Raw genomic sequence first — 26,262 nt, 5'->3', positions numbered from 1 at the left:
ACATGGCAGTGATGAATCATTCACATGAGAATTATCCTCACCAGCATTTGTTTTGTTCAACGTGAACAACACACACAGTAGCAAAGGAAGGGTGAATAGCACAAATGGACATATTTTGTTATGGTTCTGCCTGGCTGTCGGTCTCTGGCCATCTGTCTCTATTCAGACATGAGGGCAGGAATACAATAGACAGCCAACACATGACACACTCCCTAAAAAAGGGAAATATTAATCAAATTAAGCCTTGTAACTGGGAGGAGCGCCACCATATGAATACAGTAGGAGCTCAGTTGGTATTATTGAGGCCAGTGGTGCATTAGTGATAAGTACAGTATAAACACCTCCAATCAATCAGAGGTCAAACCTAACACACTCTACAGCCTTCTGTTACCCTCTCTTTACAGGCAATACAACTGGGAAAGATCAACTGTGATGTTTGTTCTGTTACTAAAGAGAATATAAAATGCCTTATATCAGGGACAATGGAACTTAATGAGAGGTCCAAGTAAGTCTAGAACATTGAATCATGTGTAGAAGCTAGAATCTTGTGCTCTTCAGATACCACAGGTGTTGGGGTAAAGCATTGTTGGTATAGAACTCTGGCCACGGAAAGCCATAGTAGGCCAATCTGAAGGCTTTTGTTTCAAGTGTGCTTGCTTTGCACTAAGCTGGAACAAAAGCCCGTAAACACTCTAGGCTCTCCTGGACCAGTGCTGAGGCATCTGCCTCCGCCAGCCCTGTCTCACCTCTACGGAGGCAGGCTCCACAGCCTTGAGCAGGTCAGAGACGGCCCCAGCAAGGTTCCTAGCGGCACCCATAAGGTCATTGCTTCCACCCGTGTCGTCCTCTATAAGAGCAGCCAGTAGCTTCACACCCTTAGACATCTCTGTCAGGTTGGAGGAGATGGTGGTGATGGCACAGCCCACTGCGGTGTAGTCTGTGTCTGTCGGGTCACCTATAAGAGGGAGGGAGGGAGGAAGGAGGGGAGGGGACGAGAGAGCAGAGAGAGGCAGAGGGAATAGAGTATAGTAAGCGAAAGAGAAAGAGAGTGGGGATGGAAAGAGGCAGAGGATAGAGAAGGAGAATGAAAAAACGAGACAGAGATAGAGAGATAAAGAGAGCCAAGTTAACCATCTCAAGCCCTTCTGGCCTGTCCTCTGGGTACTTAACAGGGTGCAGTACAGTGAGCCAGTATGTGTCAAACATATACCCATGTTACACTCAGCCAGTCAATTCAGCATGTCACATTAGATCATTCTGTTTAGACATGAGACTGCTGGTGGGAATGACCAGAAGTTTAGATAAAAGGGGAAAGGGTCAGGGACCGTATAAAGCATCTCAGAACGCTGGTCCAGGATCAGGACCCCTGGTCCATGTCATCTCATTCACTATACGATGGTCTGAAAGGCCAAACTGATCCTATATCAGCACTCTTCTCTGATTGCTACTGGACAACAGAGCAGGGAAGTCCCCTTATATTGAAACAGATAGTTGAAGCACTGACTGTCCCTTGGCTGGGTTCAGCATGGAACCAAACCAATGATATGAAGAATACTGCCAGCTCGCATGGCCCACTAGTACACATTATAATGGATACCAGTTCACCATTACTGTAGATTTACACATAATGAAAACCAAGTCGTTAACTTGAAAAATGTTAAGTGTGAATAATTTAAAAGCGCGAGATATAAAAATGCTTGTAAAAATGTAAGCTCAAAACCTTCTGTCACTTCAACAGCACTGGAATATCCAGCTCTTCCATTGAACATCATGTCATTTCCTGAGTCATCCCAAAGCCACGTACCAGCGGTGAGGTTGACCACAGAAGCTGTTCCTGCGGTGATGGCGTCCACCTGGGAGTGGATCTCATGTTTGGACTCATCCACCTTGTTCTGGATCCACACCTTGGACGCCTGGAGGAGAGAGATGGTACTGGTTCATCAGAATTATCACATGAAGGTGGTACTTGGCAGCTAAAAGCTGAATTGCAGAATATACAGGTAAATAAGAAGAATGAAACATCAGAAAGTCAGGATGGGAGTTGGAGGATGAATGGTGATCTAGGAGCTGAAGCAGGGAGAATGGCATTGAGGGAAGAGCACTAGGGTGAGCAGAGACGTGGTTACATTTATTTTAAGGAGTGTTACATTAAACATGCCGTTAAGCATAAAAACCCAACGTCAGAAAATTACAATATAAAATGTAAAGATTTGGATCAGAAGCTTTAAGAGTATTAACAACTTAATTATAAGTTAATAGGGCGTGAAATTAACTGAGTGCTGTGTGTGCTTGTCTGTGTGTGACGGTCAGTATGCTGTTATATGTCCTCCTCAGCATGTCCTGTCCCAGTGGAGACAAATGTGTGTGTGTGTGTGTCCACACCATGTCCTGTCCCAGTGGAGACGTGTGTGTGCGTGTGCGTGCGTGCGTGTGTGTGTCCACACCATGTCCTGTCCCAGAGGAGGCAGGTTGTCCACCTCCCCCAGATCAGCCTGTGCCTGCTGTACTGCCTGCATACTGGTGTTGATGGTCCCCATCAGGGCCTGCTGGGCCGAGCTCTGGAGAGAATAAACACAGACATGATTAATATTTAATGAACACGTATAGAGATATGAGATGGAGAGAGAGATACATTTTAAAAGAGGATGTGTGAGAGAGAGAGAAAGGTGGAGAGAGAAACAGAAAGAAGAGGGGCAGAAAGAGTGTGTGTGTGCAAGAGAGAACATGTAACATTGCATTCCTGCTCTCACCAGTGGTGGCATGTGTCCTCGGTGCATCTGTCCCATGATGACCTGTTGCTGTGCAGAAGGCATGGTGCCCATGCTGAGAGACTCTGCTCCTATAGAGCCAGACCTGATCACCCCTGGTAGAGCCACAGAGCCATGCTCCACACGACCCACGCGGTTAAACTGCTGCTGCAGGATCGTCGACCTGGAAACACGCAGATAAACAGACAAATTCTACATGAATTAACTATGGTCTGTGGATGATTTTCAAAAAGACGCATCTGTGATACTTAATATTCATCACGTAATTATCGATAGCATTTCAGGTGACAGCATCACCATTCCCATCCACAGGTGGTCCAACTATCGAAGGATGGTGGTGTCTGTTTGCAAGACTCGGTGTGTGTGTGTGTGTGTGTGTGTGGTGTGTGTGTGTGTGTGTGGTGCTAACAGGAACCACGGCCGACATCAAACCTTCATTGTGTTCTTCCAGGAACAAGACTCTGTTATTCTTCAGATGAAGCCTTCCAGGTTTGGTTTCCTGTGAGTTTGCAGTATTAATGCAGGTGTCTTCCCTTAGGCCCTCTATGCTATCCTCCACACTGACTGGCCCAGATAAGGGAACAACACAAGGTATGCGTCTCAAATGGCACCCTATTCCCTCATTAGTGTGCTACTTTTGATCAGGGCACATAGGGCTCTGGCCAAAAGTAATGCACTAAATAGGGAGCAATTTGGGACACTATCAAGGCCAATATTCCCTCAGTACAGGAACGGAAACATCAATTGAGACTAGACAGGAAAACAGCTTACGTAATTTAACGACAGCTCTATGTAGATAAAGGGACTAATACGCGTGTAATTAGGGAAGTTCAGATAAAAATGTTGTTTATGCGGATGGAGAGAACGGAGAAAAAGTGAATCTCCAACAGAGGAAGTTGATCTAAGGGGCAATACTATCCTCACTGAGGGGAAGTGTTCATGTGTACAGTCAGGTGTATTTATGAGATCTATACATTATAGCTGGAACATAAATGGGACTGAGACCATGTTGGCTTCATTAGCCACTGAACGGACAAAAACAGGCGAGACTACCTGGATCTCGCCAATAATAAACCCTCTTTTACATTTTGAAATGTTTTCTGTTGCATGCCCTAATGAACACGACCCTGGTCTGTACGACACTACTAGTGTGTGTTGCTGAGCATTATATAACAGTTCACATACTTCTTAGGGGAGACGGATTCTTCCAGCATGGTGGATTCTTCATCTCCTTCTAAACCAAAACGGTCTTTACTTTGCTTCTACAGAGACAGAGACAAAGAGAGAGAAATTCACAAAGTGACATTTGGTTCACAAAGGTGACAATGGCTATTCCATCTCTAAAAGGCAACACATGATTGGCAGGTAGGTTTAGGCATAACTATTTGGACATGCATGGGAGTATTGATGTTTTCTAGAGCAATGTCCCTCACTTTAACAAGTGGTTAATCTAGCTGCGATGGGAAATGGTTTCCTAAACTCACCTTTTTGAGGATGATGTCGATGTATCCAGCGATGAGCTGAGAGATTTGTTCTCCCTCAGTGGTCTGGACTGAGTAGTAGCTCTCCTGGTACTCCCCAAAATCCTACAGCAGAGGTCCATACCAAATATAGCATTTTATACCGGACTAATACAAACGCCTACAACAGACAGACAAACAGAGGATGATACCAATTCCTATACATCCCTACCAGAGGCAAACACACACAGCTTCATACCAAATCCTATACATCCCTACCAGAGGCAAACACACACGGCTTCATACCAAATCCTATACATCCCTACCAGAGGCAAACACACACAGCTTCATACCAAATCCTATACATCCCTACCAGAGGCAAACACACACGGCTTCATACCAAATCCTATACATCCCTACCAGAGGCAAACACACCAGGCTTCATACCAAATCCTATACATCCCTACCAGAGGCAAACACACACAGCTTCATACCAAATCCTATACATCCCTACCAGAGGCAAACACACACAGCTTCATACCAAATCCTATACATCCCTACCAGAGGCAAACACACACAGCTTCATACCAAATCCTATACATCCCTACCAGAGGCAAACACACACAGCTTCATACCAAATCCTATACATCCCTACCAGAGGCAAACACACCAGGCTTCATACCAAATCCTATACATCCCTACCAGAGGCAAACACACACGGCTTCATACCAAATCCTATACATCCCTACCAGAGGCAAACACACCAGGCTTCATACCAAATCCTATACATCCCTACCAGAGGCAAACACACACGGCTTCATACCAAATCCTATACATCCCTACCAGAGGCAAACACACCAGGCTTCATACCAAATCCTATACATCCCTACCAGAGGCAAACACACCAGGCTTCATACCAAATCCTATACATCCCTACCAGAGGCAAACACACACAGCTTCATACCAAATCCTATACATCCCTACCAGAGGCAAACACACACAGGCTTCATACCAAATCCTATACATCCCTACCAGAGGCAAACACACACAGCTTCATACCAAATCCTATACATCCCTACCAGAGGCAAACACACACAGCTTCATACCAAATCCTATACATCCCTACCAGAGGCAAACACACACAGCTTCATACCAAATCCTATACATCCCTACCAGAGGCAAACACACACAGCTTCATACCAATTCCTATACATCCCTACCAGAGGCAAACACACACAGCTTCATACCAAATCCTATACATCCCTACCAGAGGCAAACACACACAGGCTTCATACCAAATCCTATACATCCCTACCAGAGGCAAACACACACAGGCTTCATACCAAATCCTATACATCCCTACCAGAGGCAAACACACACAGGCTTCATACCAAATCCTATACATCCCTACCAGAGGCAAACACACACAGCTTCATACCAATTCCTATACATCCCTACCAGAGGCAAACACACACAGCTTCATACCAAATCCTATACATCCCTACCAGAGGCAAACACACACAGCTTCATACCAAATCCTATACATCCCTACCAGAGGCAAACACACACAGCTTCATACCAAATCCTATACATCCCTACCAGAGGCAAACACACACAGCTTCATACCAAATCCTATACATCCCTACCAGAGGCAAACACACCAGGCTTCATACCAAATCCTATACATCCCTACCAGAGGCAAACACACACGGCTTCATACCAAATCCTATACATCCCTACCAGAGGCAAACACACACAGCTTCATACCAAATCCTATACATCCCTACCAGAGGCAAACACACACAGCTTCATACCAAATCCTATACATCCCTACCAGAGGCAAACACACACGGCTTCATACCAAATCCTATACATCCCTACCAGAGGCAAACACACACAGCTTCATACCAAATCCTATACATCCCTACCAGAGGCAAACACACACAGCTTCATACCAAATCCTATACATCCCTACCAGAGGCAAACACACACAGCTTCATACCAAATCCTATACATCCCTACCAGAGGCAAACACACACAGCTTCATACCAAATCCTATACATCCCTACCAGAGGCAAACACACACGGCTTCATACCAAATCCTATACATCCCTACCAGAGGCAAACACACACAGGCTTCATACCAAATCCTATACATCCCTACCAGAGGCAAACACACACAGGCTTCATACCAAATCCTATACATCCCTACCAGAGGCAAACACACACAGCTTCATACCAAATCCTATACATCCCTACCAGAGGCAAACACACAGGCTTCATACCAAATCCTATACATCCCTACCAGAGGCAAACACACACAGCTTCATACCAAATCCTATACATCCCTACCAGAGGCAAACACACACAGGCTTCATACCAAATCCTATACATCCCTACCAGAGGCAAACACACACAGCTTCATACCAAATCCTATACATCCCTACCAGAGGCAAACACACACAGCTTCATACCAAATCCTATACATCCCTACCAGAGGCAAACACACCCTACAGGCTTCATACCAAATCCTATACATCCCTACCAGAGGCAAACACACACGGCTTCATACCAAATCCTATACATCCCTACCAGAGGCAAACACACACAGGCTTCATACCAAATCCTATACATCCCTACCAGAGGCAAACACACTTCACAGCTTCATCCCTACCAAATCCTATACATCCCTCCCTACCAGAGGCAAACACACACAGCTTCATACCAAATCCTATACATCCCTACCAGAGGCAAACACACACAGCTTCATACCAAATCCTATACATCCCTACCAGAGGCAAACACACACGGCTTCATACCAAATCCTATACATCCCTACCAGAGGCAAACACACACAGGCTTCATACCAAATCCTATACATCCCTACCAGAGGCAAACACACACTTCATACCTTCAAACACACAGCTTCAAATCCTATACATCCCTACCAGAGGCAAACACACACAGGCTTCATACCAAATCCTATACATCCCTACCAGAGGCAAACACACACAGCTTCATACCAAATCCTATACATCCCTACCAGAGGCAAACACACACAGCTTCATACCAAATCCTATACATCCCTACCAGAGGCAAACACACACAGCTTCATACCAAATCCTATACATCCCTACCAGAGGCAAACACACACAGCTTCATACCAAATCCTATACATCCCTACCAGAGGCAAACACACACGGCTTCATACCAAATCCTATACATCCCTACCAGAGGCAAACACACACGGCTTCATACCAAATCCTATACATCCCTACCAGAGGCAAACACACACAGCTTCATACCAAATCCTATACATCCCTACCAGAGGCAAACACACCAGGCTTCATACCAAATCCTATACATCCCTACCAGAGGCAAACACACACGGCTTCATACCAAATCCTATACATCCCTACCAGAGGCAAACACACACAGCTTCATACCAAATCCTATACATCCCTACCAGAGGCAAACACACACGGCTTCATACCAAATCCTATACATCCCTACCAGAGGCAAACACACACGGCTTCATACCAAATCCTACAACAGTCAAACACAGGCCAGCAACGCCAAATGCTGCATTTCACACTGGAATAACACACAGAGGTTCATGACAAACGCTGCATCTCAAACTGGAATAACACAGAGGTTCATGACAAATGCTGCATCTCACACTGGAATAACACACAGATTCATGACAAATGCTGCATCTCAAACTGGAATAACACACAGAGGTTCATGACAAATGCTCCGGCTAATGGCAAACTGTATACAGCACCTCTTACTGGAATAACATTCAAAGCAAGATCCCAATTACTGCAGTGGTTTCGCTTGTCATTTGTTTACATAGAGGACTTGGCTCAGTGTGTGGGGATTCATGTGAACGTATGGAATGAGTTTACATAGAGGACTTGGCTCAGTGTGTGGGGATTCATGTGAACGTATGGAATGAGTTTACATAGAGGACTTGGCTCAGTGTGTGGGGATTCATGTGAACGTATGGAATGAGTTTACATAGAGGACTTGGCTCAGTGTGTGGGGATTAATGTGAACGTATGGAATGAGTTTACATAGAGGACTTGGCTCAGTGTGTGGGGATTCATGTGAACGTATGGAATGAGTTTACATAGAGGACTTGGCTCAGTGTGTGGGGATTCATGTGAACGTATGGAATGAGTTTACATAGAGGACTTGGCTCAGTGTGTGGGGATTCATGTGAACGTATGGAATGAGTTTACATAGAGGACTTGGCTCAGTGTGTGGGGATTCATGTGAACGTATGGAATGAGTTTACATAGAGGACTTGGCTCAGTGTGTCAGTGTGTGGGGATTCATGTGAACGTATGGAATGAGTTTACATAGAGGACTTGGCTCAGTGTGTGGGGATTCATGTGAACGTATGGAATGAGTTTACATAGAGGACTTGGCTCAGTGTGTGGGGATTAATGTGAACGTATGGAATGAGTTTACATAGAGGACTTGGCTCAGTGTGTGGGGATTCATGTGAACGTATGGAATGAGTTTACATAGAGGACTTGGCTCAGTGTGTGGGGATTCATGTGAACGTATGGAATGAGTTTACATAGAGGACTTGGCTCAGTGTGTGGGGATTAATGTTAACGTATGGAATGAGTTTACATAGAGGACTTGGCTCAGTGTGTGGGGATTCATGTGAACGTATGGAATGAGTTTACATAGAGGACTTGGCTCAGTGTGTGGGGATTAATGTTAACGTATGGAATGAGTTTACATAGAGGACTTGGCTCAGTGTGTGGGGATTAATGTGAACGTATGGAATGAGTTTACATAGAGGACTTGGCTCAGTGTGTGGGGATTAATGTGAACGTATGGAATGAGTTTACATAGAGGACTTGGCTCAGTGTGTGGGGATTAATGTGAACGTATGGAATGAGTTTACATAGAGGACTTGGCTCAGTGTGTGGGGATTCATGTGAACGTATGGAATGAGTTTACATAGAGGACTTGGCTCAGTGTGTGGGGATTCATGTGAACGTATGGAATGAGTTTACATAGAGGACTTGGCTCAGTGTGTGGGGATTCATGTGAACGTATGGAATGAGTTTACATAGAGGACTTGGCTCAGTGTGTGGGGATTAATGTGAACGTATGGAATGAGTTTACATAGAGGACTTGGCTCAGTGTGTGGGGATTCATGTGAACGTATGGAATGAGTTTACATAGAGGACTTGGCTCAGTGTGTGGGGATTAATGTGAACGTATGGAATGAGTTTACATAGAGGACTTGGCTCAGTGTGTGGGGATTCATGTGAACGTATGGAATGAGTTTACATAGAGGACTTGGCTCAGTGTGTGGGGATTAATGTGAACGTTACATGAGTTTAGGACTTGGCTCAGTGTGTGGGGATTAATGTGTGTGGGGATTAATGTTAACGTATGGAATGAGTTTACATAGAGGACTTGGCTCAGTGTGTGGGGATTCATGTGAACGTATGGAATGAGTTTACATAGAGGACTTGGCTCAGTGTGTGGGGATTCATGTGAACGTATGGACTGAGTTTACATAGAGGACTTGGCTCAGTGTGTGGGGATTCATGTGAACGTATGGAATGAGTTTACATAGAGGACTTGGCTCAGTGTGTGGGGATTCATGTGAATGTATGGAATGAGTTTACATAGAGGACTTGGCTCAGTGTGTGGGGATTCATGTGAACGTATGGAATGAGTTTACATAGAGGACTTGGCTCAGTGTGTGGGGATTCATGTGAACGTATGGAATGAGTTTACATAGAGGACTTGGCTCAGTGTGTGGGGATTCATGTGAACGTCATGGAATGAGTTTACATAGAGGACTTGGCTCAGTGTGTGGGGATTCATGTGAACGTATGGAATGAGTTTACATAGAGGACTTGGCTCAGTGTGTGGGGATTCATGTGAACGTATGGAATGAGTTTACATAGAGGACTTGGCTCAGTGTGTGGGGATTCATGTGAACGTATGGAATGAGTTTACATAGAGGACTTGGCTCAGTGTGTGGGGATTCATGTGAACGTATGGAATGAGTTTACATAGAGGACTTGGCTCAGTGTGTGGGGATTCATGTGAACGTATGGAATGAGTTTACATAGAGGACTTGGCTCAGTGTGTGGGGATTCATGTGAACGTATGGAATGAGTTTACATAGAGGACTTGGCTCAGTGTGTGGGGATTCATGTGAACGTATGGAATGAGTTTACATAGAGGACTTGGCTCAGTGTGTGGGGATTAATGTGAACGTATGGAATGAGTTTACATAGAGGACTTGGCTCAGTGTGTGGGGATTCATGTGAACGTATGGAATGAGTTTACATAGAGGACTTGGCTCAGTGTGTGGGGATTCATGTGAACGTATGGAATGAGTTTACTGAGTTTACATAGAGGACTTGGTTCAGTGTGTGGGGATTAATGTGAACGTATGGAATGAGTTTACATAGAGGACTTGGCTCAGTGTGTGGGGATTCATGTGAACGTATGGAATGAGTTTACATAGAGGACTTGGCTCAGTGTGTGGGGATTCATGTGAACGTATGGAATGAGTTTACATAGAGGACTTGGCTCAGTGTGTGGGGATTAATGTGAACGTATGGAATGAGTTTACATAGAGGACTTGGCTCAGTGTGTGGGGATTCATGTGAACGTATGGAATGAGTTTACATAGAGGACTTGGCTCAGTGTGTGGGGATTAATGTGAACGTATGGAATGAGTTTACATAGAGGACTTGGCTCAGTGTGTGGGGATTCATGTGAACGTATGGAATGAGTTATTTATAACAGACGCCAGACATTGAGCTGCTGGAGCCTAGACATCAAACTGCTAGCAGGCTGTAGCCACTGTCAGGCTGTAGCCATTAAACCAATTACAGTTATTGTCATATAAAGGCACACTTCACATGGAATAATCTGTGTGGGGAAAGAAGAAAATCACTTCGGAGGTTAAATATCAGGAGACATTCCATAGAATATCCTTCTATACTCTTTAGTCATATTTCTGGACATCATCTTTTAGAATATGAAACTGATCTGACCCTGCCAACAGGGGTTTGAAAATGGATGAAAGAATCCCCACAAAGGAATAACCATGATTGGTTGAATAAAATTCTAGGAATATATTTCAAAGCATTCACCAAAAGGTACAGTTTAATTTCCAACAGCTTCAAGGTACAGGGGCTGCATGCCAGATGGCACCATATTCCCTCCGGTCAAAAGTAGTGCATTTTAAAGGGAATATGGGGCTACTACACAGAGGGAACATTCCTGAACTGTACCAACACAGAGACGATTAATTCAATTGAGTGTTGGTAAAGACGGCATGTCTACAAAGATAGATATTCTAGATTAGGCATTTCTTTAGTTACTGACTCTTAGTAAAGTCACAAAGGGCAGTCAGGCAAGACAAAGGGGGTTTGTTCAATATAATAAGTTGAACAATTGAATGAGTGACGAGAAGAGTCTTCATACTAATTGTTTATGAGAAGAGAAACATTCAGATGAACATTTCATTTAGAGAGAGTCTACCTATGTGTGATCTACCTAAGAAATACAGCACAACGGACATACATGTTAGAGGGCAGATAATGGATTGGTGTTTGCGTGTAAAATATACAAGAGGTCTCTGTGGACCCTGTCAGTCTTCTAGTGGACTATAGGAAGTGGAGGCGGCAGCACTGAGGAAGGGAGTCTTACCAGACAGACACACACACACACACACACGCACACACGCACGCACACACGCACCCACGCACCCACGCACCCACGCACCCACGCACGCTGGGGTTCTCACCAGGGTGAAGCTCTTGGGCGAGGCGGCCCATCTCTTTACAGTGGTGAGGGGCCACTCCTGCACCACGTCTTTGGTCTTCTCCTCCACCCTCATCACTGACTCTTTGGTTATCCCCAACAGCCTGGGGACCAGCTTATTCTTACTCTTCATCTTCTCCTATAAAACAGCGTGACAGAACAATGGGAAATATTAAGCAACAAAAGCCTATTGGAGAATGATGAAGAATAAGCAACAAAACCTTATTGGGGAACAATGGGAGAATAAGCAACAACTAACACTCAGAGAACAGTGGAGAATACGCAACAAATTCATACTATTAATCTTCTAATACAAACAAACAGTCAATAGAAAACAATGGACAAAGCTTCAGGGGAGCTGGAGGGCAGAGGGGCGGGAGGGACCAGGGGAGCTGGAAGGGAGAGGGGCGGGGGGACCAGGGGAGCTGGAAGGGAGAGGGGCGGGGGACCAGGGGAGCTGGAAGGGAGAGGGGGGAGGGACCAGGGGAGCTGGAAGGGAGAGGGGCGGGGGGACCAGGGGAGCTGGAGGGGTGAGGGCGGGGGACCAGGGGAGCTGGAGGTATGACGGGCGGGGGACAAGGGGAGCTGGAGGTTTGACGGGGCGGGGGACCAGGGGAGCTGGAGGGTGACGGGTGGGGGACCAGGGGAGCTGGAGGGGTTAGGGGCAGGGGGACCAGGGAGCTGGAGGGGTTAGGGGCAGGGGACCAGGGGAGCTGGAGGGGTTAGGGGCAGGGGGACCAGGGGAGCTGGAGGGTGACGGGCGGGGGACAGGGGAGCTGGAGGGGTGACAAGGGACCTGGAGCTGGAGGGGTGATGGGCGGGGGACCAGGGGAGCTGGAGGGGTGACGGGCGGGGGACCAGGGGAGCTGGAGGGGGGTGGACCAGGGCTGGAGGTGGACCAGGGGAGCTGGAGGGGACAAGGGGAGCTGACGGGCGGGGGACAAGGGGAGCTGGAGGGGTGACGGGCTGGGGGGGACCTGGAGGGGACAAGGGGAGCTGGAGGGGTGACGGGCGGGGGACCAGGGGAGCTGGAGGTATGACGGGCGGGGGACAAGGGGAGCTGGAGGGTGACGGTCGGGGGACCAGGGAGCTGGAGGGGTGACGGGCGGGGGACCAGGGGAGCTGGAGGGGTGACGGGCGGGGGGACAAGGGGAGCTGGAGGGGTGACGGGCGGGGGGACAAGGGGAGCTGGAGGTGTGACGGGCGGGGGGAATCAGGGGAGCTGGAGGTGTGACGGGCGGGAGGTCCAGGGGAGCTGTAGGGGTGACGGGCGGGAGGTCCAGGGGAGCTGGAGGGGTGACGGGCGGGAGGTCCAGGGGAGCTGGAGGGGTGACGGGCGGGAGGTCCAGGGGAGCTGGAGGGGTGACGGGCGGGAGGTCCAGGGGAGCTGGAGGGGTGACGGGCGGGAGGTCCAGGGGAGCTGGAGGGGTGACGGGCGGGAGGTCCAGGGGAGCTGGAGGGGTGACGGGCGGGAGGTCCAGGGGAGCTGGAGGGGTGACGGGCGGAGGTCCAGGGGAGCTGGAGGGGTGACGGGCGGGGGATCAGGGGAGCTGGAGGGGTGACGGGCGGGGGGGATCAGGGGAGCTGGAGGGGTTCCAGGGGAGCAGGGGGACCAGGGGAGCTGGAGGGGTGACGGGCGGGGGATCAGGGGAGCTGGAGGGGTGACGGGCGGAGGGACCAGGGGAGCTGGAGGGGGTGAGGGCGGGGGACCAGGGGGAGCTGGAAGGGTGACGGGCGGGGGACCAGGGGAGCTGGAGGGAGGGTGACGGGCGGGGGACCAGGGGAGCTGGAGGGGGTGACGGGCGGGGGACCAGGGGAGCTGGAGGGGTGACGGGCGGGGGACCAGGGAGCTGGAGGTATGACGGGCGGGGGACAAGGGGAGCTGGAGGTGACGGGCGGGGGACAAGGGGAGCTGGAGGGGTGACGGGCGGGGGACCAGGGGAGCTGGAGGGGTGACGGGCGGGGGATCAGGGGAGCTGGAGGGGTTAGGGGCAGGGGGACCAGGGGAGCTGGAGGGGTGACGGGCGGGGGATCAGGGGAGCTGGAGGGGTTAGGGGCAGGAGATCCAGGGGAGCTGGAGGGGTGACGGGCGGGGGACCAGGGGAGCTGGAGGGGTGACGGGCGGGGGGACCAGGGGAGCTGGAGGGGTGACGGGCGGGAGGTCCAGGGGAGCTGGAGGGGTGAGGGGCGGGGGACCAGGGGAGCTGGAGGGTGAGGGGCGGGGGACCAGGGGAGCTGGAGGGGTGAGGGGCGGGGGACCAGGGGAGCTGGAGGGGTGTCGGGCGGGGGGACAAGGGGAGCTGGAGGGGTGACGGGCGGGGGGACAAGGGGAGCTGGAGGGGTGACGGGCGGGGGGACCAGGGGAGCTGGAGGTGTGACGGGCGGGGGGAATCAGGGGAGCTGGAGGGGTGACGGGCAGGGGACCAGGGGAGCTGGAGGGGTGACGGGCAGGGGGACCAGGGGAGCTGGAGGGGTGACGGGCTTGCTCTCTGTCTCCCTCCCTCGCGCTCTCTCCCTGCTCACAGGGAAGTAATCATTACGCCACACTCCAGTGCACAGGCTGCAGGCACACGGTCACTTTCCAGGAACACAATGAACCTCACAGAGGTGATGATGATGGGAGTAAGTTAGTGTTCACTGCTTTGCTACAGTTCTACCAGCTTAACCAGAGCCATTTAAATCCATCAACTATGACTTTTGTCTTTATATTACCTTCTCATTGTGGGATGTGTTTGAATCAAAAGGTTTCTTGTTCATCACTTCTACGTATTGCTTTAACTCCGACTCAAACGTCTGTATCCAGATATGAAGAATTTGTAAGAAATGTGTCTAACACTTTTGTTTAGCTCACATAAACATAAGATTAATGGGTGTGCCAAAACGTGCAATATTTCCTCAGTCTAATTCATTTAAATCATTACCACACTGCCTTGTGTTGCTCTGCCATTTCTTAACTAGGAAAGTGTGACTCTGGAGTCTGAATAATGATGCGGTCAGTTTTCTAGCCTGGTACTTGATCTTATTTGTACAGTACTAGCCAACTCCTATGCTTGTTGCTGGCAAGACTGCACAAATAGATCAGGGACCAGGCTAGGAAACATGTAGTTTGGTTGAAGCCAGATGAGCATATTTCAGTCATCTGGTTGGTCTTAAACCTAATGCTCAGGTGGGATTGGATTCTGTCCACTCCAAAGAGAAGACATTCCTCTGATATGAAAGAGTGCAACGAGGCCTTGGTGTTGCAACAACATGAAAAGCTACTGATATTCAGCTGTAACCCACTCATTTCTGCACCTGCTAGTGCTTCACACACACACACACACACACACACACACACACAATCTTACCTTCACCAGGAAGAAAGACACTCCGTATGTCCTTAGGGACCTGGCTAGCTTCACGTACTTTACTTTAGCTTCTATCTCTGTCATCTCACCACAGTTCTTGTGGTCCTGAGAGTTTGAAAATAGAATAGAATATATTAAAGCAGAAAGGCACGATGGGGTGCTCTGCGTTGTGTCGTGCATAAGAACAGCCCTTAGCCGTGGTATATTAGCCATATATCCAGAGGTGCCTTATTGCCATTATAAACTGGCTACAAACGTATACCTGCGGTATACGGTCTCATATACCATGGCTTTCAGCCAATCAGCATTCAGTGCTTGAACCACCAGGGTTCTACTTTTATTTAGACTATCAGCAGTTGTATGGGACTAAGAAATTGACAGAATAGGAACCAAAAGTTATAAATAATTAAACAAGAAACAAGCAAATTAATTGAAGATAAAATGGCAATATATTGTTATTTATTTAACCTTTATTTAACTAGGCAAGTCAGTTAAGAACAAATTCTTATTTATAATAACGGCCTAGGAACAGTGGGTGAACCTCCTTGTTCAGGGGCAGAACGACAGATTCGATCTAGCAACCTTTTGGTTACTGGCCCAACGCTCTAACCACTAGGCTACCTGCCGCCCCAATATCTACTTCTATAAGATTCATAAACAAACTGGACCAACCTGAAAGATTTTCTTTTCATTCCCTCGCTGCTTGATATATTCTTTAGGTAGAAACTCCTTGAGGCTAAAATAGATAGGTAAGGTAGGTACAGGTTGAGAGTTCATACATAAAACCATGAAAAGTCTGCTGGTTTAAAACAACAAAACCCCATTTAATATGGTGAGGAATTGTATTATGAAAACAGATTTCTATCAGTACCCTGAAGTAATACATTCCTTCCAGCAATATGTCTTCATTGTATTGAATAGCATCACCATGATAAAAATCATCATCACCATGTTCATCATCATCCTTCCCCTGATTCAGAGGGGTTGGGTTAAAGGCAGAAGACACATTTCAGTTGAATGCATTCAGTTGTACAACTAACTAGGTATCCCACTTTCCCTTCGCCTTAGTCTTCAGAAGGAAGTGAAGCTTACTCTAGGAATCCAGGCTTGTGTTTGTGTTCTATGTGCGGCCCAAACTGGATCTGAGCCTGAATCCCTGCAAACTCACAGGCCTTGTCGAAGGACACAGGGTGAGAACCATTTAGGATGTCATCTCGTGCCTGGGAGAGAGATAAACACACACACATTTAATATAATCACCATCATAAGAGACGCGAGCCACTCAAAGTTCTCCAAGGCTGTTTTAATTCTGGAATGGTAAGAGATGAAGATGAAACCCAATATATCACTAGTAATATGGAGCGGCTGACTCCAGTTTCTTTACATTCTTGACTGGAAAACAATTCACTTCCTGAAATGATGGAACTGACCCCAACCATGGTGACCTATCAAAACAAAAGACGTCTAGCACTAGTACCTCTAATGACCTCATCTCAACCCTGATCCCTTAATGTTGTAAAGCCCATCAGCCTGATCGAGACAACTCTCATACAGAGAATAATGAGTCAAGAAGAGAGCCTGCTGAGTCTCATATACCTACTTATTGAACCAGATCCTTTATCTGACTGAACCATCTCTCACAGCCATTTACACACACTACAACACACAGACAGCACAACATGACTAGCAATGGAAGTGGTGCTTTAGTCCTTTTGAGGAAGAGCAGAGGTGTGTTAAAGACTAGGCAGGACCCCTGGGACCAAATGTCACACAGAAAAGGACACTGTCAGCAGACAAGGGAATAGGGTCCCAGTCCCACCATGACTTGACAATGACACAAATTCAATATGCCAGCTGCATACATCAAAATACAATACATCGCAAATGCACTGACTAATGATTTAGAAATGCAGGAAAATATACATGCGTGTACACACACCTTGTCCTTGTGGTGTTGATAATGAGGCACATCAGAGTGTGAAGCACCAGCCCTGACTGTGTGTGTGTGTGTTCAATTATTATTATAAAAGGAAACAAAAAATGGAATAACAGATGTTCTCTATCCATCAACATTCATCCATTACAGCATGTTTCTGGTGAAGAGCTTAATTGCTGACTACTATGCAGGGCAAGTACAACAGAGGAGAAGTACACCAGAGGAGAAGTACACCAGAGGAGAAGTACACCAGAGGAGAAGTACACCAGAGGAGAAGTACACCAGAGGAGAAGTACACCAGAGGAGAAGTACAACAGAGGAGAAGTACACCAGAGGAGAAGTACAGACAGAGGGAGTACACCAGAGGAGAAGTACACCAGAGGAGAAGTACAACAGAGGAGAAGTACACAGAGGAGAAGTACACCAGAGGAAGTACAACAGAGGAGAAGTACAACAGAGGAGAAGTACAACAGAGGAGAAGTACAACAGAGGAGAAGTACAACAGAGGAGAAGTACAACAGAGGAGAAGTACAACAGAGGAGAAGTACAACAGAGGAGAAGTACAACAGAGGAAGTACAACAGAGGAGAAGTACAACAGAGGAGAAGTACAACAGAGGAGGAAGGCATGGGAGAGGAAAGTACAACAGAGGAAGGAGAGGGTACAACAGAGGAGAAGTACAACAGAGGAGAAGTACAACAGGGAGAGAGAGGAGAAGTGAGGGAGAGTGAAGAAGTACAACAGAGGAGAAGTACAACAGAGGAAAAGTACAACAGAGGAGAAGTACAACTTACAACAGAGGAGAAGTACAACAGAGGAGAAGTACAACAGAGGAGGGAAGGATGAAAAGAGAGGGAAGGAGAGGGGCGGGAGAGAGTAAGAAAAGAGTAGGAGGGAAGGATGAAAAGAGAAGTGGAAAGGAAAGGACAGAAGACGTGTTAAAAGCAGAAGGAGAGGAGAGACCGCGGTGAGGGTCAGACCTGGACGTAGAGCAGGTTGAGCTGGACCGGGTCTCGTGAGTCCACGTTCTGGTCTGAGTAGAAGAACTTCCTCCTGAGCAGAAGAGTTTCGGTCTCCTCCACCCCCTGCTCACGGAACGTTCTGCTGTGGTCAAGCCAGTTCACTAAACACACACACACAGATATTAACTCGTAAATGCAGATTCTGACCCCAATAAACTTAAAAATCTAAGCATAATTCTCTCCATTATAGTCAACCCAAGGGGTAACTCAATATTTTATAAAACCAAAATCCATGTTGGCGTCAGTGTTCCCCTGAAGGGGGGTAGTGATAATGTCAATAGTGGTGTAAAGCTGCCCATCAGTTTGATGGATGTGCCAATAACTAGAGGCTGGAGAGGAGCTGCCTTGTCCATGGCCTGTAGGCCTGCTGTGAAGTGTTCAGGCAAAGACAGACGGCCATGAGAAATGGACACTACCGCTCAGGAACAAAGGAGGAACATACAAGTTGATGTGCGATAACAGAATCCAACCTCAAATCACTATTCAAATAATACCTTAAACAAAAATGTCAGTCAAATCAATAACAGGCAAATAATGTTGCTTCTGTCCAAACTCTTATGAAACACGTAGATGTATCAATATCTATTTTCAGAACAGACAGAGCAATACCTTCAAGGATAGCAGATGCAATTTAGCTAACTAAATCATCATGTTACTGCCAACTTTATTCAAAACATATTTGGCTCATATGATCGGTTGAATTATAAAAAAATGACCATAAGGGAAATTAAATTGGCTTCAGTATCAACATGTTCCCAGAACTAGTGGCAATTTGTAGAGATGGCAGGGAGCCTCGTGGTTAAGAGCGTTGGCCAGTAACCGAAAGGTCACTGGTTTGAATCCCCAAGCGACAAGGTGAACATTCTGTTCATGTGCCCTTGAGCAAGGCACTTAAACCCAATTTCTCTGGATAAGAGCGTCTGCTAAAGATGTTTAGCCTCAACTGAGGCCCTATAGTTCACAAGGATTTTAAAATAATAAGTGAAGTTGGCCTAAACTCACAGTCGTCGTCTGTGTGAAGCTTGGCTTTGAGTTTCTCCATCTTCCTCTCATCTCGGAGCAGAGTCCTGTCTTTCTTCAGGGTGCCCGTCCCATCCTCCTTCTTCTCCTCCATTACCTCCTGGATCAGAGAGTACTCCTCGTAGTTGGTGATTCCTGAACTCACAGGGGAAAGCTTTCAGACAACCTCAAACCACTGGCTCTCCTAATGACAGGTGTTAAAACAAATCATGTAATCCAGGTGTTTTTACAAATAATGGACCACTCACCTATTCTACTGCATATCGTCACTAGCAGCTCTCCCACTGTTTTGGAGTCGTCCACCATGATGGTTTTCACAGCTCCATCCAGCATCTTGATCTTCAATGGCCTCTGTTTCTTCTTGTATTCAAGGATATCCTGAGAGGGAGGGAGAGGGAGGGAGAGGGAGGGAGAGCAAAATATAAACTGTGAATGTGGCAAAAAGTAGAGCGAGTGATCAAACATTTAGCCAGTCGAAGGCGAGAGGGATGAACGGAGGGCAGAAAATCTCATTTAACAGTTGCCTATTCCATCCCCACAACTCTAATTTCTCGCACACAGCAATATGAAAAAGATTTTCCTCTGAACTACATACTCTGTCATTCCAACAGGTCTGGTACTTCACCCTGCTTTAAAAACACAGCATTTGTCTAGAGAGGAAATACCAATGGAAAACACACCCTATGAACATGTTTGGTGAGTGTGATCTTTGAGGACCGACTTCAATCAAGAATAGTGTCAGTGTGTGTGTTACAGTATGTGATTCTCATACTTTAAATACTTTCTCCATGGCAACAACTACAAAGAACCTTCGCTACAGTAGACAACCCTCGCTACAGCAGAGAACCCTCGCTACAGTATCGGACTGGTCAGATTACTAAGGGTTACAGAAGGTATGCTTTAGGTAGGTTTTTACCCCATTCCGCAGCATGTAATAATCCAGAGTTCTTCCTGACTCCAGCCAGATGCCTTTCCTGGGGTCCTCATCAGAAAGGAACAGACCGTAGTCTGAGGCTGGAAGACAATAGGAATAGAAGTTACCATTAGCAATAGGATGAATGATGCATTTCTAAGCCCTTGTTTCTAGTGTTGAGAAGCAGGTACCATTCTAATTCTTCCGAAGTGCATCCTCCCTTCCTTGAAGTACTCAGTGCTAAGACATGACTGTACAGATGAAAGCCCCGTGGTGCCCTTGCTTTCACCTGTTAAGGAAGGATGGTCTATAAAGGAATTTGAACGTGGCCTCTGTCGCTTGTATGTCTGTGTCTTGAGAGTGTACCTTGTCCAGTCTGGGCTTCGGGAACCCTCTCTCTGATGATTCTGCAGGCGTCGTAGACGGCCGTGGACGGCTCAAACTGCATGGTCTTCACCAGGTTGCACTGGCGGATGCAGATCTTCAGGGACAGGGCCACCATCTTGGCAGGCGGTGTGGGGGGTATGTCTACACCTGGGAGAATGGAGGGTGAGATCAGTATAAGATGTGGATGAGAACAAAGGAAATACAACTACTTAGATATTTTCCATGACGCCAAGACAGACGTGATCGCACCACATTAGTAATATTTCACAGAATTAATTCTGGTGAGTTAGAGCCTATGACAAATTCACAAGTTCTCAAATACAGTCCATCTGTTGTCTGGGAAAAAACGAAGGGGGTCAAAACAGAAGTCATGTCTGTATCTGGATATAAACAACATGAGAAGAACACTACCATCTGTCTGTCTCACTGAGCAGGCAGACACTCAAACAACCTGAAACTCTATTTATCTGTAACCCAGACAGACAGATATGAGCCATGTGCCACTCGGAGACGACAGAGAACATATCCTGCATATTACTCTGACAAGGAGAAATAACTGCACCTGGTTGGTACACACTCAGAGGGTTCAAGTCTAATCAACAGTCTATATACCTAGACATATACCTACAGCCATTTCACTACACCTGCAATAACATATGCTAAAAATGTGTATGTGACAAATCAAATTTGATTTGACAGCGTAAGGGGAGAATTTCCTACCGCATATACAACCTTTGGACTGACCAGAACAACCTGCTCAAGTTAGGAAAACACTCTCCAACAATCTATAGGACGAGGGCTGTTAAATTCCACATGACCGTTTAGTCATGGTAATTATGCTTCTCCAAGCTCTGATGCTGCTGATGCTATTAGTAGCTTACCTAACTTGCTAACTGCCTGGTACTCTGCACTCTACTGTCCTTCCAATCACTCTGACAATGCAAATGTGATCGAAAATCAAATCAAACACTTCATGAGCTCATGTTGCGCAACATTTCTATAGGCTATGCAATTGCATGAGAAAACAGTGGTGCCCTCTATTAAAAAGAGGATCCAATCAGCTTTCTATAGGCTAGGCTTACTATATTTATTTCTCAACGTTCCTAATATTAAGCGCATTGCTTCTCTTTACAACAGGAGTATGGCCTATCTGGCTGGCATTTAAAAAATGAACATTAGCTATTTAAGTACATAGGTGACGTGTATTTTTCCCCTGCCCGTTTCGAGTGCATGATAATGGTCCATTCTAAATCAATACAAATGTCACACATATGTTATTTAGTATATGTAAAGACAAGATTAAATCAAGAATAGTCAGATGGATGACAACATTAGCTTGTGAATGATATATTATCATTTGTGAATGATGCCCAACAACAACAAGACAGCCTATAGGGAGGTCAGAGACCTGGCCATGTATTGCTAGGACAACAACCTCTCCCTCAACGTGATCAAGACAAAGGAGATGATTGTGGACTACAAGAAAAAGAGGACCTAGCATGTCCCCCACTCTCATCGATGGGGCTGCAGTGGAGCAGGTTGAGAGCTTCAAGTTCATTGGTGTCTACTTCACCAACAAACTATCATGGTCCAAGCACACCAAGACAGTCATGAAAAGGGCAAGACAAAACCTATTCCCCCCTCAGGAGACTGAAAAGATTTAGCATGGGTCCCCAGATCCTCAAAAGGTTCTACTGCTGCACAATCGAGAGCATCCTGACTGCATGCATCACTGCCTGGTATGGCAACTGCTCGGCCTCCGACCGCAAGGCACTACAGAGGGTAGTGCAAATGGCCCAATACATCACTGGGGCCAAGCTTTCTGCCATCCAGGACCTCTATACCAGGCAGTGTCAGAGGACGGCCCTAAAAATTGTCAAAGGCTCCAGCCACCTTAGTCAGACTCTTCTCTCTGCAACCACATGGCAAGCGGTACAAGAGTTCCAAGTCTAGATCCAAAAGGCTTCTTAACAGCTTGTACCCCCAAGCCATAAGACTGCTAAACAGCTAATCAAATGGCAATCCAGACTATTTGCATTGACCCCCTTTGCCTCATGTTCTTTTTTTACGCTGCTGCTCCTTGCTGTTTATCATCTATGCAGTCACTTTACTTACCCCTACCTACATGTACTGGTAGCCCCTATAGAGGTCGACCGATTACTCGGAATGGACGCATTTTCTGACACCGATTACATTGCACTCCACGAGGAGACTGCGTGGCAGGCTGACTACCTGTTGTGTGAGTGCAGCAAGGAGCCAAAGTAAGGTGCTAGCTAGCATTAGCATCTTATAAAAAACAACCAATCTTAACATAATCACTAGTTAACTACATATGGTTGATGATATTACTAGTTTATCTAGCTTGTCCTGCGTTGCATATAATCGATGCGGTGCCTGTTTTAATTTTAATTTTACCTTTATTTAACCAGGCAAGTCAGTTAAGAACACATTCTTATTTTCAATGACTGCCTGGGATCAGTGGGTTAACTGCCTGTTCAGGGGCAGAACGACAGATTTGTACCTTGTCAGCTCGGGGGTTTGAACTCGCAACCTTCTGGTTACTAGTCCAACGCTCTGACCACTAGGCTACGCTGGCGCCTGTTAATTTGTCATTGATGTCTATTTCGCCAAACGGGTGATTTAACAAGCGCATTCGCGACAAAAAGCATGGTCTATGCACCAACGTGTACCTAACCATCAACACCTTTCTTAAAATCAATATACAAGTATACATTTTTAAACCTGCATATTTAGTTAAAATTGCCTGCTATCATGAATTTCTTTGAACAAGGGAAATTGTGTCACTTCTCTTGCGTTCTGTGCAAGCAGAGTCAGGGTATATGCAGCAGTTTGGGCCACCTGGCTCGTTGCGAACTGTGGGAAGACCATTTCTTCCTAACAAAGGCCGTAATTAATTTGCCAGAATTTAACATAATTATGACATAACATTGAAGGTTGTTCAATGTAACAGGAATATTTAGACTTATGGATGCCACCCGTTAGATAAAATACAGAAGGGTTCCGTATTTCACTGAAAGAATTAACGTTCTGTTTTAGAAATGATAGTTAACATGTTAGATCATATTAATGACCTACGGCTCGTATTTCTGTGTGTTACTATATTATAATTAAGTCTATGATTTGATAGAGCAGTCTGAGCGGTGGTCCTCCCAATAAATCGGTATCGGCGTTGAAAAATCAGAATCGGTCGACCTCTAGTCTATATAGCCTCGTTATTGTTATTTTATTGTTGTCCTTTTATTTTTTACTTTCGTTTATTTAGTAAATATTTTGCCTAAAACGGCATTGTTGGTTAAGGGCTTGTAAGTAAGTATTTCACGGTAAAGTCATGTGACAAATCCAGTTTGATTGAAGTCTGGTGGATTTTACAAGTCAAGTTAGAGTGTGAACACTTCCTAGCCTTGAGAAAAAACCTTTGGCTCTTTCCTTCACTAGCAATAAACTGAAACATCTCTCTCTTTATTGGTCTGCCAGAGGGAGCCTTAAGCATTACATGGCTGGCATCAAACAGAACTGACAATTAATGTTCTCAGTAACAACCCAACCATCACTCATCATTTACACAAGTAGGTCTTGATTGTTGCAATAATAAATACAAATCATTCTCATAAGAATATGCTTGGCATGAGATGACTGCAGGCTAACGAGAGGATGCCCTGCTATCAAACATGGATTACCACATCAGCCTGCTATCCTTCCTATTCTCTCGCTCAGACGAGGAAGGATTTGCTGAGATCTCGTCAGGTTTTGAAACACCTTCCAGTACACTGAAAAGCAAACCCACTGTGGGAGAAAGGGATATAGAAACTACAATGTACAGTGAAATGACAAGGTACAATAATGGCATAGATTTTCATGATCATGTTCAGATTAGGGTCACAGTAAATCAAATCAAATTGTATTTGTCACATACACATGGTTAGCAGATGTTAATGCGAGTGTAGCGAAATGCTTGTGCTTCTAGTTCCGACAATGCAGTAATAACCAATAAGTAATCTAACTAACAATTCCAAAACTACTGTCTTATACACAGTGTAAGGGGATAAAGAATATGTACATAAGGATATATGAATGAGTGATGGTACAGAGCAGCATAGGCAAGATACAGTAGATGGTATCGAGTACAGTATATACATATAAGATGAGTATGTAAACAAAGTGGCATAGTTAAAGTGGCTAGTGATACATGTATTACATAAGGATGCAGTCGATGATATAGAGTACAGTATATACGTATGCATATGAGATGAATAATGTAGGATAAGTAACATTATATAAGGTAGCATTGTTTAAAGTGGCTAGTGATATATTTACATCATTTCGCATCAATTCCCATTATTAAAGTGGCTGGAGTTGAGTCAGTGTCAGTGTCAGTGTGTTGGCAGCAGCCACTCAATGTTAGTGGTGGCTGTTTAACAGTCTGATGGCCTTGAGATAGAAGCTGTTTTTCAGTCTCTCGGTTCCAGCTTTGATGCACCTGTACTGACCTCGCCTTCTGGATGATAGCGGGGTGAACAGGCAGTGGCTCGGGTGGTTGATGTCCTTGATGATCTTTATGGCCTTCCTGTAACATCGGGTGGTGTAGGTGTCCTGGAGGGCAGGTAGTTTACCCCCGGTGATGCGTTGTGCAGACCTCACTACCCTCTGGAGAGCCTTACGGGTTGAGGGCGGAGCAGTTGCCGTACCAGGCGGTGATACAGCCCGCCAGGATGCTCTCGATTGTGCATCTGTCGAAGTTTGTGAGTGCTTTTGGTGACAAGCCAAATTTCTTCAGCCTCCTGAGGTTGAAGAGGCGCTGCTGCGCCTTCTTCACGATGCTGTCTGTGTGAGTGGACCAATTCAGTTTGTCTGTGATGTGTATGCCGAGGAACTTAAAACTTGCTACCCTCTCCACTACTGTTCCATCGATGTGGATAGGGGGGTGTTCCCTCTGCTGTTTCCTGAAGTCCACAATCATCTCCTTAGTTTTGTTGACGTTGAGTGTGAGGTTATTTTCCTGACACCACACTCCGAGGGCCCTCACCTCCTCCCTGTAGGCCGTCTCGTCGTTGTTGGTAATCAAGCCTACCACTGTTGTGTCGTCCGCAAACTTGATGATTGAGTTGGAGCGTGCGTGGCCACGCAGTCGTGGGTGAACAGGGAGTACAGGAGAGGGCTCAGAACGCACCCTTGTGGGGCCCCAGTGTTGAGGATCAGCGGGGAGGAGATGTTGTTGCCTACCCTCACCACCTGGGGGCGGCCCGTCAGGAAGTCCAGTACCCAGTTGCACAGGGCGGGGTCGAGACCCAGGGTCTCGAGCTTGATGACGAGCTTGGAGGGTACTATGGTGTTGAATGCCGAGCTGTAGTCGATGAACCGCATTCTCACATAGGTATTCCTCTTGTCCAGATGGGTTCGGGCAGTGTGCAGTGTGGTTGAGATTGCATCGTCTGTGGACCTATTTGGGCGGTAAGCAAATTGGAGTGGGTCTAGGGTGTCAGGTAGGGTGGAGGTGATATGGTCCTTGACTAGTCTCTAAAAGCACTTCATGATGACGGAAGTGAGTGCTACGGGGCGGTAGTCGTTTAG

General features: G+C 46.6%; 1 protein-coding gene across 1 annotated transcript in view; it reads right to left on the bottom strand.

Moving 5' to 3' along the window:
- LOC118381325 (talin-2-like) overlaps positions 1–26,262 on the bottom strand; it is a 146,772-nt gene that overhangs the window by 67,311 nt on the left and 53,199 nt on the right. The window contains exons 2-16 of the mRNA XM_052485071.1: positions 20,653–20,820; positions 20,290–20,387; positions 19,622–19,751; positions 19,356–19,508; positions 18,312–18,454; positions 16,489–16,616; positions 16,069–16,132; positions 15,397–15,501; positions 12,033–12,188; positions 4,253–4,354; positions 3,954–4,030; positions 2,751–2,931; positions 2,445–2,558; positions 1,805–1,913; positions 747–955 (exon numbers count right to left, since the gene is read on the bottom strand). Coding sequence (XP_052341031.1) covers positions 747–955; positions 1,805–1,913; positions 2,445–2,558; positions 2,751–2,931; positions 3,954–4,030; positions 4,253–4,354; positions 12,033–12,188; positions 15,397–15,501; positions 16,069–16,132; positions 16,489–16,616; positions 18,312–18,454; positions 19,356–19,508; positions 19,622–19,751; positions 20,290–20,387; positions 20,653–20,788 — 1,905 coding nt within the window. The 5' untranslated portion in view covers positions 20,789–20,820. The remainder of the gene's footprint in view (positions 1–746; positions 956–1,804; positions 1,914–2,444; positions 2,559–2,750; positions 2,932–3,953; positions 4,031–4,252; positions 4,355–12,032; positions 12,189–15,396; positions 15,502–16,068; positions 16,133–16,488; positions 16,617–18,311; positions 18,455–19,355; positions 19,509–19,621; positions 19,752–20,289; positions 20,388–20,652; positions 20,821–26,262) is intronic.

This window comes from Oncorhynchus keta, chromosome 2, assembly GCF_023373465.1.
Source record: "Oncorhynchus keta strain PuntledgeMale-10-30-2019 chromosome 2, Oket_V2, whole genome shotgun sequence".
NCBI classification, from domain to species: Eukaryota; Metazoa; Chordata; class Actinopteri; order Salmoniformes; family Salmonidae; genus Oncorhynchus; species Oncorhynchus keta.
Note: the sequence above shows the minus strand (reverse complement) of the source record. Positions and strands in the feature narration are given on the sequence as shown.